This window comes from Copadichromis virginalis, linkage group LG14 (genome assembly GCF_057382275.1).
Source record: "Copadichromis virginalis isolate Kocher_CV1m ecotype Utaka linkage group LG14, C_Virginalis_male_GT1.1, whole genome shotgun sequence".
Classification (NCBI taxonomy): domain Eukaryota; kingdom Metazoa; phylum Chordata; class Actinopteri; order Cichliformes; family Cichlidae; genus Copadichromis; species Copadichromis virginalis.
Window position 1 is genome coordinate 5,664,588 of NC_140631.1, and position 14,614 is coordinate 5,679,201.

A 14,614-nucleotide genomic window follows, 5' to 3' on the forward strand; every position below is an offset into this window, starting at 1 on the left:
CTTCACTTCTGCAGCATCGGGTAATGTTCTTATGTTGATTCATGGTTTTGTTACGTTTTTGTTCTACTGCAGAATATTTTTATATCTTCTCTTTGAACAAGATAGAAATTTAGGAGTAACATGGCCTTACAAACCCAACAGTGAGATCTTAAGAGATCCAGCCTACGGCTCTTCAATGGAGTGTCACAGGGTCCCCAGGAAAAAAAATTGTAAATGTAAAATAATAAAATAAATATTCTTCTGTATCAATAACAAAGCATAACATAAATTATTCAGTAGCAATTACACAAGAATATCCAGTAATGTCCCTGCCTACAATTAAACACATTCACTTACCTAAAATTGGGGGCATCTGCTGTGGCAAATGGGTTCAAGCCAGTGTTGCCAACTTAGCGACTTTGTCGCTATATTTAGCGAGTTTTCAGACCCCTTAGCGACTTTTTTTTAGAAAAAAAGTCGCTAAAAAAAGACGTGAAAGCGCGTATCGCTTTTACTCTCAACAAGCAGTGGGTGCTGTAACGCAGTCAGTTCTTCTTTTACTCGTATGCTGTTTTGTGGATCACAAGGTTTAAAACTACTTATAAACACACACACAAAGTAACTCCACCAGAGTGCCTATTTCAGGTCACTTTTGCCGGTCCAAGCCCGGGTAAAGGAGCAGGGTTGGAATTGTGACATTAAAAAAAAAACAATAATTGCTAAAATAAATTTAATTTGTAGTTCTAAATAAACTCTATATGCATTTAGGACGTTTTTTACTCACTTTATGTCTCTTCCACGATGTTATTTCTCTCTCCAACAACATACCGTATTTTCACGACCATAAGGCGCACTTAAAAGTCTTAGATTTTCTTCAAAAAGTGCGGCGCGCCCTATGTGTTGTAAGGAGGACGTAGTAGAGAACACCATGAGAACGTTAAAGGGTGAAGTGTGGGCGTTGATCGTATATACCGGGACAATCGCACATACTTGTATAAAAGAACAGGTATGTGCGTTATGCAGGACATCGTTGTTTTAACAACCCTGAAAATGGCAAAGAGACACGCTTACGAAGCACAGTTTAAACTGAAGGCCATCAGCTACGCGGAGGAACATGGAAATCGAGCAGCGGCGAGAGAATTTAAGATTAACGAATCGATGGTTCGCAAATGGAGGAAGCTGGAAAACAAGCTCCGGCAGGTCAAGAAAACGCAGCTGAGTTTCCGCGGACATAAGGCGAGGTGGCCCGAGTTGGAGGAAAGACTCGAGCGGTGGATCATCGAGCAAAGAGCGAGCGGGAGAAGCGTTTCGACGGTCACCATTCGGCTAAAAGCAGTTTCACTAGCTGAAGAGATGAACATTGAACATTTCCAAGGAGGTCCGTCTTGGTGCTTTCGTTTTATGAAACGGTGCCATTTTTCCATCCGGACCAGGACTACGGTAGCGCAGCAACTTCCAGCGGATTATAAGGAAAAGCTGGCCATCTTCCGCTCCTACTGCAGCAAACACATCGGCGACAAAAACATCCAGCCCAGCCACATCACAAACATGGACGAGGTCCCGCTCACTTTTGACATCCCGGTGAGTCACACTGTGGAGAAGAAGGGGACCAGCACGGTAGCGATACGCACAACGGGGCACGAAAAGTCTTCTTTTACTGTTGTGCTTGGCTGCCATGCTAATGGACAGAAACTGCCGCCTATGGTGATTTTTAAGCGAAAGACTTTGCCTAAAGAGAAGTTTCCAGCAGAAATCATCATTAAGGCAAATGAAAAGGGCTGGATGGATGAGGAAATTATGAAAGACTGGCTGAGGGAGGTGTATGTAAGGAGACCAGGTGGTTTTTTCCACGCAGTTTCACTAAGAGTGGAAGGCAGCGCCGGGCGAGTTACGCCACAATTTGCCAATGGATTGTAGATGCTTGGGCTAACATGTCTGCTGGCACTGTTGTTCGAGCTTTCGCAAAAGCCGGCATCGTTTCCGAGGAGCCGCACGGCACGGAAAGTGACTCTGACAGTGAAGACAGTGAACCTGGCATGTTTGATGGAGATTTAGCGCAGCTGTTCAATTCAGACACAGAGGATGAGGACTTCGATGGGTTTGATTGATGATAAAAATGTGAGTACCAAACTTTGTTTTGCTCCTGCTTTATTTTTAAATATGCACACTTGTATGCTTGTGTGTTGTTGATGATGACGATTACCGGCAATAGAAATGTGAGTAAGGTACCGTATTCAGGTTTGCTCCCGCTTTATTGTTAAATACGCATACGGTACTTGTATGCGCCCTATGGTCCAGTGCGCCTTATGTGTGTGTTAAATACAGTAAGGGCACACATAACTGAGACTGCGCCTTTTAGCACAGTGCGCCTTATGGTCGTGAAAATACGGTAGGTTACAATTAGATTAGCATGACCAATTATGCAAATTAGGCAATGACGTCATTTAGCGACTTCTAGCGACTTCTAGGACAACCAATAGCGATTTTCCTTACTGAGGAGTTGGCAACACTGGTTCAAGGCTTTTACCACAAACTTAGTCACTGCTTGGTGACATTCGTCTATCCTGGCCTGAAAAGAGACGCTACCGGTAGACTGCAGCGAGAACTGCCAGCATCTGAGCCAGACTCTGTGTGTCTCTCTTATCATGGTCACCTAAATGCACAGTAATGGCAGGTTTAGTAATAAGGCAGATTGCGCTAATATAATATGCACTGTTAGTTGATTATTTACCTGCCGCATTAACGGGAGAGGATGTGCAAACGTTACCGCTGTTGCTGGGTTGAGATTCACGAGTCCGGAGCGGAATTAAAAACATGACATTCATTTAAGGTTATCACGTGTTTTGTGAGCAAATGCTTTTGCATATTCGTAGTGTTTCCTCCCTTAAATTAAGTATCTACTTTGCAAGTATTGCAAGTTGCCCTGTTGTCATCCGTTCTCGTAAACTTTTGAGCGTTTGAGCCGCTTACGCGCCGTGTTTCCTGCCAGGTAAATGACGCTCCGCAACGTGGTGACGTCATTCGGGGCGACTGGAATCGATAAGGGAATCGTTTGCAAAAATGTCAAACAATTCCAAGGAATTGAAACAGTGGGAACCGGTTCTCAACAAGAACCGGTTTTCGATACCCATCCCTACCCCTCTCCCTACTTCCTTTAAGCGGCAGGCAGCAGTAAACAGGTCATCAGAGGAGGCCGAGATGATGATTAAGTTTATTATTCCCTACAATATTGCCAAAAAGTGCACTTTAAGCACAAGCACTTTTTTCAGTAACTTATCTTTCTTGTAGAAAGGTGCTCCAAATAAAGAACTTTGTGTTGACAAGATTGTTAGTTAATCATTTGCAAATTAATATTGTCTGTATGGGCAGCAACTTTCCCCTCAAAAGAGTGCACATGTAAAACTGTGATGTTAAGTGATGCGGTTGAAAGATTTGGGTGCACCTAACTTTTGTGCTGGTGCACCTAAGAAAAAAAAGTTAGGCGCACCAGTGCAAAAAGTTAGTCTAGAGCCCTGCTTATGTTATATTGGAAACATGTTAAGTTCTTGTGTTGTCATTATTAGTTAGGATTTAGCTGAGTTTTAGTTTATATTTCACCTATGTCTCCATGTTTATGAGTCTTTTCGTGTTTGTCATGTGTCATCTCCTCATCTATGTAGGGTCCCCTTGTGTCTTTCTCATCTGTGTCCCTCGCCCTCTCTCACTCCCTCTCTCTATCTCTTTTGTCAAGCTTGCGTCTCCCAATTCAAGTCTCTTCATGTTTCTTGTTTTATTTTGAAAGTTTTGTTTCCATGTTTGCTGTGGGTTTTTTTGTTTGTTTGTTTGTTTTTGTTTTTTTGCCTGTCCCGTTTGGATCTTTAGCCATTAGAATTGTTGTCTGAAAGCCAAGAAAGATGCCAAGCGGATTTACTTTACCAAGTGGATCATCGTAGCCTTGTCATATTCGTCCATTTGATTGACCTTTATTATAATTATGTATTTATTTGATTTGATTTTTGGTTGTTACAGACGGGACAGACATGACTAGGGGATAGGACAGGGAGAAAGAATGAAAGAAAGAGAGGGAGAGAAAGAAAAATACAGGGGAGAAGAGATAGTGAGAAAGGGGGGAAGAAAAAAAACAGAAGAGAAAACAAAGAAAAAAGAGCAAATTAGGCTTTCTTGTCAGAGGTAATTTTTCCAAAACAAAAAAGATTTTTTTAAAAGCGGACGGCTGCACTGTCCACAACAGGAGATTGACGCATATTGCATCTGTGAGAAAAACAATATAATAAGGCAGAAACTAGTGATTTATAATGGAAAACTGCTCTTGAAACAGACTTGGAAATGCAGTTTTATCGCAATTTCTTTTTTTTTGGAAGCAAAGCAGCAAAGGTAAGACAGAATTCATGATAATGTCTTTCAAAAGTGAAGCATAATTTAGGTCTTCTTTTGCTGTTGGTTCAGCAATTTTAGTTGGAGCGTGATGAAACTAGCAGGTTTAAAATCTGTGAGATCTGTGCTTTCAGCAGAGGCATTGTTTTCCGTGTACATGCCGTCAGGTGAATGGGGAAGTCTGCACTTACCAAACCATATGTCTATATTTAAATAACAGACCTAGAGGTGCAGCCTGTGAAACCAGATGGGGGGCACTGGGGTTCAACAGGTTCAGGGTGTTGTGTTGTGAAGCGCTGAACAGAGTGGATGGAAGAATGGCAAGGAGAGCTTATTGGTTTTCAGGATGTTTGTGTAAATGTGAATGTGTGCAAGAAAGGAAAGACATCTGATCTTAAGCTTACAACAGACACCAGTAGATCAAGTATATCTATATTAATACATATATTAAGAGCAAGCTATGGTTTCCTCTCCATACCCCATCACCTTATTATTATACTAAGAAACAGAAAAGAAAAAAAGAGACAACAGACTCTAGTTATTTAGCACAAATATAGAGTGCTAAATAACTACTTATAACAGTAAAGGATGACGGTTTTATGCGCAGAGGACAGTCCAAGGACAGAACTATCAGTTTAACTTGCTTTTGGTTGATTTCTGTTTTTATGTTTTAGTTTTTCTGTGAAGCACTTTGTGATTTTTGTCTTGAAAGGTGCTATACAAATACAATTTTACTTACTTGCTTTTACTTTAATATTTAATACTTCATATAAAGCCTTTGTTAGCAATGACAGCTTCAAAATGCCTCCTGAGTAGAAAAAAGTGAGTTGCATGCATTGCTCAGGTCTGAAAAACAGCTCCACACCATGATATTCCCACCTCCAGACTTCACTGTTGGCATGGTATTTTTAGGGTGACATTTGACCACTAAACATAATGTGTGTTATGGCATTCAAAGAGTTCGGTTTGGTCTCATCTGACCAGACTATATTCTGCTGTTGTTCAGCAACCTTTAAACACACTCCAACATGCTTTTGTCAGCAATGGAGTCTTGTGTTGTGAGCACGCATACAGGTCATGGTAGTGGACTTATTGTTTTCTTTGAAACAATTGTGCCTGCTGATTCCAGGTCTTTCTTTTTTTTGACAACTTTATTTATAATTTTCCAGTTTAACAAAAATACAGAAAAATATAACTGGAGTTGCGATTACAAACATTGCCATTGTGAAACAGGTTGCGCAAACCACAGTTTTGCGCACAGTGGCAAACCAGTTGGATGCAGGAAAATGTATAATCTATGCACACAAACAAGAAATACTACCATGTGAACAGGGTAGAAAACAAAAATAAAATAAAATAAATAAATAAATAAATAAAGGGGGGGGGGCTGCATTGTGTGCAGTTCTTGTTGGCTTGTTACAGAGAGTAGGTGGCTTTAAAGAAGAAGAAAAAAACCCCACAGATAAAAAGCAGTATTACATCATACTTCAGTAAATGACAACTTCTCCACATATTCAATAAAGGATGACCAGGATTTGTAGTATTTACTTTGAGACCCTCTCAAACTGTATCTCAAATGCTTTATCTGCAAGCACTTCATTACTTCTCTCACACAATGAACAAACACTGGTGGACCTGAATCCTTCCATTTAAGAAGAATTAGCGTGCGTTCCAGGAGAGTTGAGAAAGATTAAAATAAACAATACAATAGACAATATACACAATGTAAAAGATCAAATGTAAATAATGTAAAGAATATAAAATATGTAGATCAACAAAAGGCTTGTTTGAGCAGAAAAGTTTTTAACTGCTTTTTAAAAGAATCCACAGAGCAACTAAGGTGTGTTGCTTATGAAATCCATGAAGTGCTACAGAGAAAATTACATTTTATTTATGTAATTAACACATTTTGAACTCTTAAAGAAATCTAACAAAAGGAAAGATGCTGAACTAAAATGATCCATGTAGCAAACAAAAACTGTTGTGAGCCGCCACCCTCATATCGCCTTTGGGCTTTTGGAGCCTTGACCTGACTTTTAAAAAAATAATTGGAAAAAAAGTACTATGCTGCCACTGGGGTGGCTGTAGCTCAGGTGGCAGGGCAGGTCAGCCACTAATCAGAAGGTCGGTGGTTTGATCCCAGGCTGCCTCCTGGCTGCATGCCAAATATCCTTGGGCAAGATACTAACCCCATGGTTGCCTACTGGTGGTGGTCGGAGGGCCCGGTGGCGCCAGTGTCCGGCAGCCTCGCCTCTGTCAGTGCGCCCCACGGCAGCTGTGGCTACAATGTAGCTTGCCATCGCCAGTGTGTGAATGGGTGAATGACTGAATGTAGTGTGAAGCGCTTTGGGATCCTTAGGGACTAGAAAAAGCGCTATACAAATGCAGGCCATTTACCATTTACCAAATGCAGATAGATAGTAATTCCATGTTATGGTGTAGATTGTTTCTGTGATGGTCACAGTAGGTATTGTCTATAATGCTACATTTACTTCCTTCATTTAGTACCCTTCAGAGGATACTTAACATAGTCTTGGTAGTTGGCCACTTAGCCAGATTAGCCATGATTCTATCGCTAGGTCAGTTCCTCTCACACTCACTACAGTCAACACATCTGTTGCTCTTGGGGCTTGGTACCCAATATTGAAAGACCGGGATGATGATATCGCCCCCTGACCTGACATCCTGGCTCTCCCTTTGTGTTGTACCTCGTTAATCTCCTCCTAGATGTTGGAGCACTGAGCTACTAGTTGTTTCTGCATTAGTCCAGATGTTCAGTGTCAAAGACTCCATAGGTCTCACATCGTCTTCATGTAACCACTTCCATTGGAGTTACATGTGTAGTATCATTCCAACAGTGCCCTATTCTCATTACCGTATTTTCACAACCATAAGGTGCACTTAAAAGTCTTAGATTTTCTTCAAAAAGTACGGCGCGCCCTATAGCGCAGTGCGCCCTGTGTGTTGTAATGAGGACGTAGTAGAGAACACCATGAGAACGCTAAAGGGTGAAGTGCGTGCGTTGACTTTATCGCACATACCTGTATAAAAGAACAGGTATGTGCGTTATGCAGGACATCGTTGTTTTAACAACCCTGAAAATGGCAAAGAGACACGCTTACGAAGCACAGTTTAAACTGAAGGCCATCAGCTATGTGGAGGAACATGGAAATCGAGCAGCGGCGAGAGAATTTAAGATTAACGAATCGATGGTTCGCAAATGGAGGAAGCTAGAAAACAAGCTCCGGCAGGTCAAGAAAACGCAGCTGAGTTTCCGCGGACATAAGGCGCGGTGGCCCAAGTTGGAGGAAAGACTCGAGCGGTGGATCATCGAGCAAAGAACGAGCGGGAGAAGTGTTTCGACGGTCACCATTCGGCTAAAAGCAGTTTCACTAGCTGAAGAGATGAACATTGAACATTTCCAAGGAGGTCCGTCTTGGTGCTTTCGTTTTATGAAACGGTGCCATTTTTCCATCCGGACCAGGACTACGGTAGCTCAGCAACTTCCAGCGGATTATAAGGAAAAGCTGGCCATCTTCCGCTCTTACTGCAGCAAACACATCGGCGACAAAAACATCCAGCCCAGCCACATCACAAACATGGACGAGGTCCCGCTCACTTTCGACATCCCGGTGAGTCACACTGTGGAGAAGAAGGGGACCAGCACGGTAGCGATACGCACAACGGGGCACGAAAAGTCTTCTTTCACTGTTGTGCTTGGCTGCCATCATTAGAAGACATAGCATACATTTTCACTGCTATGCAGATGACACCCAGCTCTATCTGTCCATGAAGCCAGATAACACACACCAATTAGTTAAACTGCAGGAATGTCTTAAAGACATAAAGACCTGGATGGCCGCTAACTTTCTGCTTCTTAATTCAGATAAAACTGAGGTTATTGTACTCGGCCCTGAAAATCTTAGAAATATGGTATCTAATCAGATTCTTACTCTGGATGGCATTACCTTGGCCTCCAGTAACGCGGTGAGGAACCTTGGAGTCATTTTTGACCAGGACATGTCCTTCAACGCACATATTAAACAAATATGTAAGACTGCTTTCTTCCATTTGCGCAACATCTCTAAAATTAGAAATATCCTGTCTCAGAGTGACGCTGAAAAACTAGTTCATGCATTTATTACTTCCAGGCTGGACTACTGTAATTCATTATTATCAGGATGTCCAAAAAACTCACTGAAAAGCCTTCAGCTAATCCAAAATGCTGCAGCAAGAGTCCTGACAGGGACTAGAAAGAGAGAGCATATTTCTCCTGTTTTGGCTTCCCTTCATTGGCTTCCTGTTAAATCCAGAATTGAATTCAAAATCCTGCTCCTCACATACAAGGTCTTAAATAATCAGGCCCCATCTTATCTTAATGACCTTGTAGTACCATATCACCCTATTAGAGCGCTCCGCTCTCGCTCTGCAGGCCTACTTGTTGTTCCTAGAGTATTTAAAAGTAGAATGGGAGGGAGAGCCTTCAGTTTTCAGGCCCCTCTTCTGTGGAACCAGCTTCCAGTTTGGATTCGGGAGACAGACACTATCTCTACTTTTAAGATTAGGCTTAAAACTTTCCTTTTTTCTAAAGCATATAGTTAGGGCTGGACCAGGTGACCCTGAATCCTCCCTTTGTTATGCTGCAATAGATGTAGGCTGCCGGGGGATTCCCATGATGCATTGAGTTTTTCCTTTCCAGTCACCTTTCTCACTCACTATGTATTAATAGACCTCTCTGCATTGAATCATATCTGTTATTAACCTCTGTCTCTCTTCCACAGCATGTCTTTATCCTGTCTTCCTTCTCTCACCCCAACCGGTCGCAGCAGATGGCCGCCCCTCCCTGAGCCTGGTTCTGCCGGAGGTTTCTTCCTGTTAAAAGGGAGTTTTTCCTTCCCACTGTCGCCAAAGTGCTTGCTCATAGGGGGTCATATGATTGTTGGGTTTTTCTCTGTATCTATGAAGCGCCTTGAGGCGACTTTTGTTGTGATTTGGCGCTATATAAATAAAATTGAATTGAATTGAATTGCCATGCTAATGGACAGAAACTGCCGCCTATGGTGATTTTTAAGCGAAAGACTTTGCCTAAAGAGAAGTTTCCAGCAGGAATCATCATTAAGGCAAATGAAAAGGGCTGGATGGATGAGGAAATGATGAAAGAGTGGCTGAGGGAGGTGTATGTAAGGAGACCAGGTGGTTTTTTCCACGCATCACCATCGCTGTTGATCTGTGACTCTATGCGTGCCCATCTCACAGCCGATGTGAAAAAACAAGTGAAACAAATGAACTGTGAGCTTGCTGTCATTCCGGGAGGCCTGACAAAGGAACTCCAACCGCTGGACATCGGTGTGAACCGCCCGTTCAAAGTAAGGCTGCGAGCGGCCTGGGAGCGATGGATGACCGATGGAGACCAGTTTCACCAAGAGTGGAAGGCAGCGCCGGGCGAGTTACGCCACAATTTGCCAATGGATTGTAGATGCTTGGGCTAACATGTCTGCTGGCACTGTTGTTCGAGCTTTCGCAAAAGCCGGCATCATTTCCGCACGGCACGGAAAGTGACTCTGACAGTGAAGAAAGTGAACCTGGCATGTTTGATGGAGATTTAGCGCAGCTGTTCAATTCAGACACAGAGGATGAGGACTTCGATGGGTTTGATTGATGATAAAAATGTGAGTACCAAACTTTGTTTTGCTCCTGCTTTATTTTTAAATATGCACACTTGTATGCTTGTGTGTTGTTGATGATGACGATTACCGGTAATAGAAATGTGAGTAAGGTACCGAACTCAGGTTTGCTCCCGCTTTATTGTTAAATACGCATACGGTACTTGTATGCGCCCTATGATCCAGTGCGCCTTATGTGTATGTTAAATACAGTAATGGCACACATAACTGAGACTGCGCCTTTTAGTACAGTGCGTCTTATGGTCGTGAAAATACGGTATGTTCTTTTATGCCTTTTTGATCCAGTAGTCCACTTTTTGTCATTGTGTCCTGGTCCGGCTATCTTTTATTGCACAATATCTTCATATTCCATGTTCCATATTCATTACTTATAGCGGGGACTATTTTAATAAATTATTATCTGGGTGTTCTAAAAGCTGCAGTTAGAGTATTAACAATAATGCGAAAATAACTAACTGTGCAGATTTTATATCTGAAAAAGCACGGTAGGTTACTGTGTTCCCCAACTCACGCTGTATTGACTTCTTTATTTATTTTAGTTAAAACAATACACTTCAGTAACAAGAACGTTACAACACTAGACAATTTTATACAACCATATAGTGTTTTAAAACCATAATTCAAACTGTTATGCAATAATTCTCATTTGCCATGACACGCAATATCATTTTCAAAGAAAACTCACCTGTCTCTTCATCTATGGCAAATCTTCCAAGCCCACTCCCATCTCGAATGGAGTACTGAACTTCTCCATCTCTGCCAGCATCATCATCATTAGCTGTGACCTGGAGTAGAGTGGTTCCAATCCGGGCATTTTCTTTAACTAATCCAGTCAAAGCAAAATCAGAAAAGTATGGGGCATAGAGGTTTTCATTCACATCTACAACCTCCACCTCCACAAAGGTAACAGAAAGAAGAGAAACAGGCCTTCCTTTGTCTTTGGCCTTTACAGTAAGGTTGTAGAACTGCTGTGTCTCATAGTCCAGCTCCTTTGTGAGTCGAATAACTCCATTTGCCCTGTCTACTTCAAACCATCCATTATAATCACTGGCTAGGGAGTACCGAACCTGGCCTCCCAACCCCAAATCTGGATCCAGAGTTTCTAACCAGGCTACAACTGTTCCTACTGGGAGATCCTCCAGAACCCTGGTTCTGTACACAGCAGGGATAAATAGTGGAGGACAGTCATTTACATCCTCCAAAATGATTTTCAGTGTGGTTACAGAAAACTTCTGGCTTCCTTTCTCCGCTTTGTCCCGAGCCTCAATTTTTAGGTTAAACGTAGAGACAAACTCCCTGTCTAGTTGGCCAGCAACATATAATATCCCACTAGTGGAATTGATACCAAACTGAGTGGTGCTTGTCAAAAGAGAGTATACAATCTCGCCATTGGGCCCAAGATCTTTGTCAATGGCCTCAACCTGGATGACGTCAGTACCTATGGCTAGGTTTTCAGGTATGACAATTCTAAAGCCTCCTTGCAAAAATTGGGGTGCATTATCATTTGCATCTTCTATATAGACAGTAAGCAACCGCCAGGAACTTTTCTGTGGAAGGCCAAGGTCATAGAGAGTTAAGTTGAGGAGATAGCGATCTCTTTTTTCTCTGTCCATGTGTAGGAACACACTGATAAGTCCCGTCTGTATGTCAATGGTAAAACAGTTATCAATATTTCCATCTGAAATAGAGTATAGAATTTGACCATTGAAACCTGTGTCCCCATCATAGGCATTCACATTGAAAACACTTGAGCCTACCTTAAGGTCTTCCTGCACAGTAATATCTGTGGGAAATGTTTTGTCAAACTGGGGTGCCTGCCGATTCACAGAAAAAAGGTCAATAAAACCTTCCTCAATTTTAGGTTTATTGCTAGCTTTGGACTTTTTCAGTAACTTTTCAGCTAATTTTTGAGCCACATTTGTTTCTTTACATGTGAAACGTTTGGAAGAAGATTTTCCATAAACAACTGAGATATTGACAAACATAGGATCCGAAAAGCTCTCACCATCAGTGGCAGTTATTTTTAAACTAAATAAACCACTCTTTGGATGGGCTCTTGAGAGAGAATGCTGCAGTGCAAGAACCCCTGAATCTGGGTTGAGGTCAAAGTACCCCTGTTCGTTACCTGAAATAATCTTATATTTCACTAACTCTAATTCATCTATATCAATTGCAGACATTGTAGTAATAACTTCATTTACTGGAAAATCCTCAGGAATAATCCCCTGGCATGCTACCTTCTCAAACAATGGCTGATTATCATTTACATTTTCTAGATGGATTGTTACATTGACTTCACTTTCTCGTCTGTAAGGAGACCCCCAGTCAGATGCTCTGACTATGAACATAAAGCTTTCTGATGAGGATTCAAAATCCAGCTCTTCAGTAGTGCTTATAACACCAGAAAACTGATTGATTTTAAAGGGTAATGGCTGAAGACTGGAAATGCTGTAAGTTATGTATCCATTTTCACCTTTATCTTTATCAACTGCAGAAATTGTTAATACACTGGTTGCAACTGGTACACTTTCATTAACAAAAACCTCATAAGAGGACTGAGCAAATGTTGGTGTGTGATCATTGGCATCCTGAATGGTTACCCTCACTTTAACTTTGAGATTACTATCCATTTCCACTACTTCAAGATTAAAGACATCCTGGAACACCTGAGTGAACCAGCGAGCAGTAGAGATTACACCCGTTAGGGTATTCATTTGAAAAAAGGATGAATCCGCAGAGGTTGTTAAGATATATTCTGCATCATCAGGTTCTGGTGTGATTTTAACAGCCACTACAAGTGTACCTGGAGGTGAAATTTCATTTAAACTGACATCATACAACTCTTGCATAAATTTAGCATCTGAATTTTGATGTTTTTCGACCTTGATTTGGATGACTTCAACAGCAGATAACTTCTGTGGGGTGCCCCTGTCTTTAGCCTGCAAGCTAAGATTACAGCCATAAGGGTACGTTTGACTTATTGACTCAAAGGCTTTAATAGCAAACTCTCCTTCTTTAGTTCTGTCAACAAAAAACTGCTCTGACGGATCTCCTCCTACAATGACCAAGGAATCTATTTCTCCATTTAAGCCTTCATCTTGGTCCTCAACAGTAACCACTGCATACACAAGATTTTTATCCAGCCATGAGGGGCTGTGGGTGAGGACATTCATGAGTGGAGCATGTTCATTTAAACGCTCTACATGGACAAAAAGTTTGGCTGTGCTGCTGATACCATTATTTCCATAAAGCTTCATGCCACGGTCCACCGCTAGAATTTCTAAGTCATAACGGTTCTGCTCATCGACATTAAGCCTTCCACTGAGAGTAACCACTCCACTAGTTGGGTGTACAGCAAACAGTTCAGTTTTTTCCTTGAAAAAATAGTAAAACTCTCCATTGGAACCGATATCCGCATCTGTGGCAGTAACTTGTGCTATACTAGTTCTGAGAGGGGTACTCTCTGCTATGGTGACGGAGTATGTGGTAGGAGAGAACAAAGGCCGGAGGTCATTCATATCCAAAACCTGAATACTGACTTTAGTCCAGGTCTCAAGAAGAGCCTCTCCCTTGACAGAAGCTTTCACTGTCAATACATAATTATCCTGAATCTCTCGGTTCAATATGGCGGCATTACCACCTTTAGTCCTTATGCGTAAGAAACAGAAGTCTCCGAGTACATACTCCTCTGCCTTGAAAAAACCGTCATCGTCACCTGAGGTGATTCTGTAGCGGATCTCCCAGGAGTGCTGGGCGAGGTGGATGCCCATTTTAATTTTACTGTTGGCATAGGTGCGTGCTGCTGAGTTTTCATAAATTGTGGCATGGTAGACAGGCTGAGTGAAGCTGAAGTGAGATTCATCTTGAGGAGCCCCATGGGTGTTCTGACCGTTGCAGAGTGGTGACTTCAAGAATACCAACAGCAGCAGCAAGGCCAGGCGGAGATGAGGGGCTCGAATGCCTTCCCACTGGCTCATATTCATATCCATTCCATCATAACTCCATGCTGAAGCAGTCTAGAAAAAGAAAGGCAGAGACATAGAGAGAAACGTCAGCAACAGGAGGGGGGATTCTTTTCATTCACAGTCTCTGCCAATTAACCATAGTTAATAGCCATAGTTAACCATTAGAGGAGTAGAGATGGTGAAAGAGATGACCGAGCTGAGTGCAGTTACTTGGCAGCCATAATGAAACTTACATCATCCTTGTGCAGTATGTGGATACCGACAATCAACGGCTACTTTTAGAAAAAAAAAAGCTGTGGTTGTTTGTCAAGGAACAAAACAATTATATGGTTAGGAAGAATTGTATCATCATCAACATACTATAGAACATAACTGCAGAGACAAATTGCTACTATACTTTGACCCTATCATAACCCATTTTCTAAATTACTTGAAAATTGCAGTACTATATTTCAAAACCATGTAATATCACCAAAAGTAAGCCAGATGTGGTTTCAAATGCAAAGTAGCTACTTTTTTCAAAGTGTTCTCTCTTTTATTAAAAAAGAAAATACTGTGTTCTGTAAGTAAGCAGCCACAAGTATGTGCCAATCTGCACTTTTGGCCTGAAAC

The 14,614-nt window shown here is 41.8% G+C and overlaps 1 protein-coding gene across 4 annotated transcripts in view; it reads right to left on the reverse strand.

The window, feature by feature from the left end:
- The window catches only part of fat3a (FAT atypical cadherin 3a), a 179,253-nt gene that overhangs the window by 114,304 nt on the left and 50,335 nt on the right, over positions 1-14,614 (reverse strand). For 3 of the 4 annotated variants that reach the window (XM_085479106.1, XM_085479105.1, XM_085479104.1), the window contains exon 2: positions 10,723-14,053. In XM_085479106.1, coding sequence (XP_085335232.1) covers positions 10,723-14,026 — 3,304 coding nt within the window. In that variant the 5' untranslated portion in view covers positions 14,027-14,053. Of the gene's footprint in view, positions 1-10,722; positions 14,054-14,614 lie in introns of those variants that run through there. The other variant, XM_085479107.1, reaches the window with a different exon arrangement.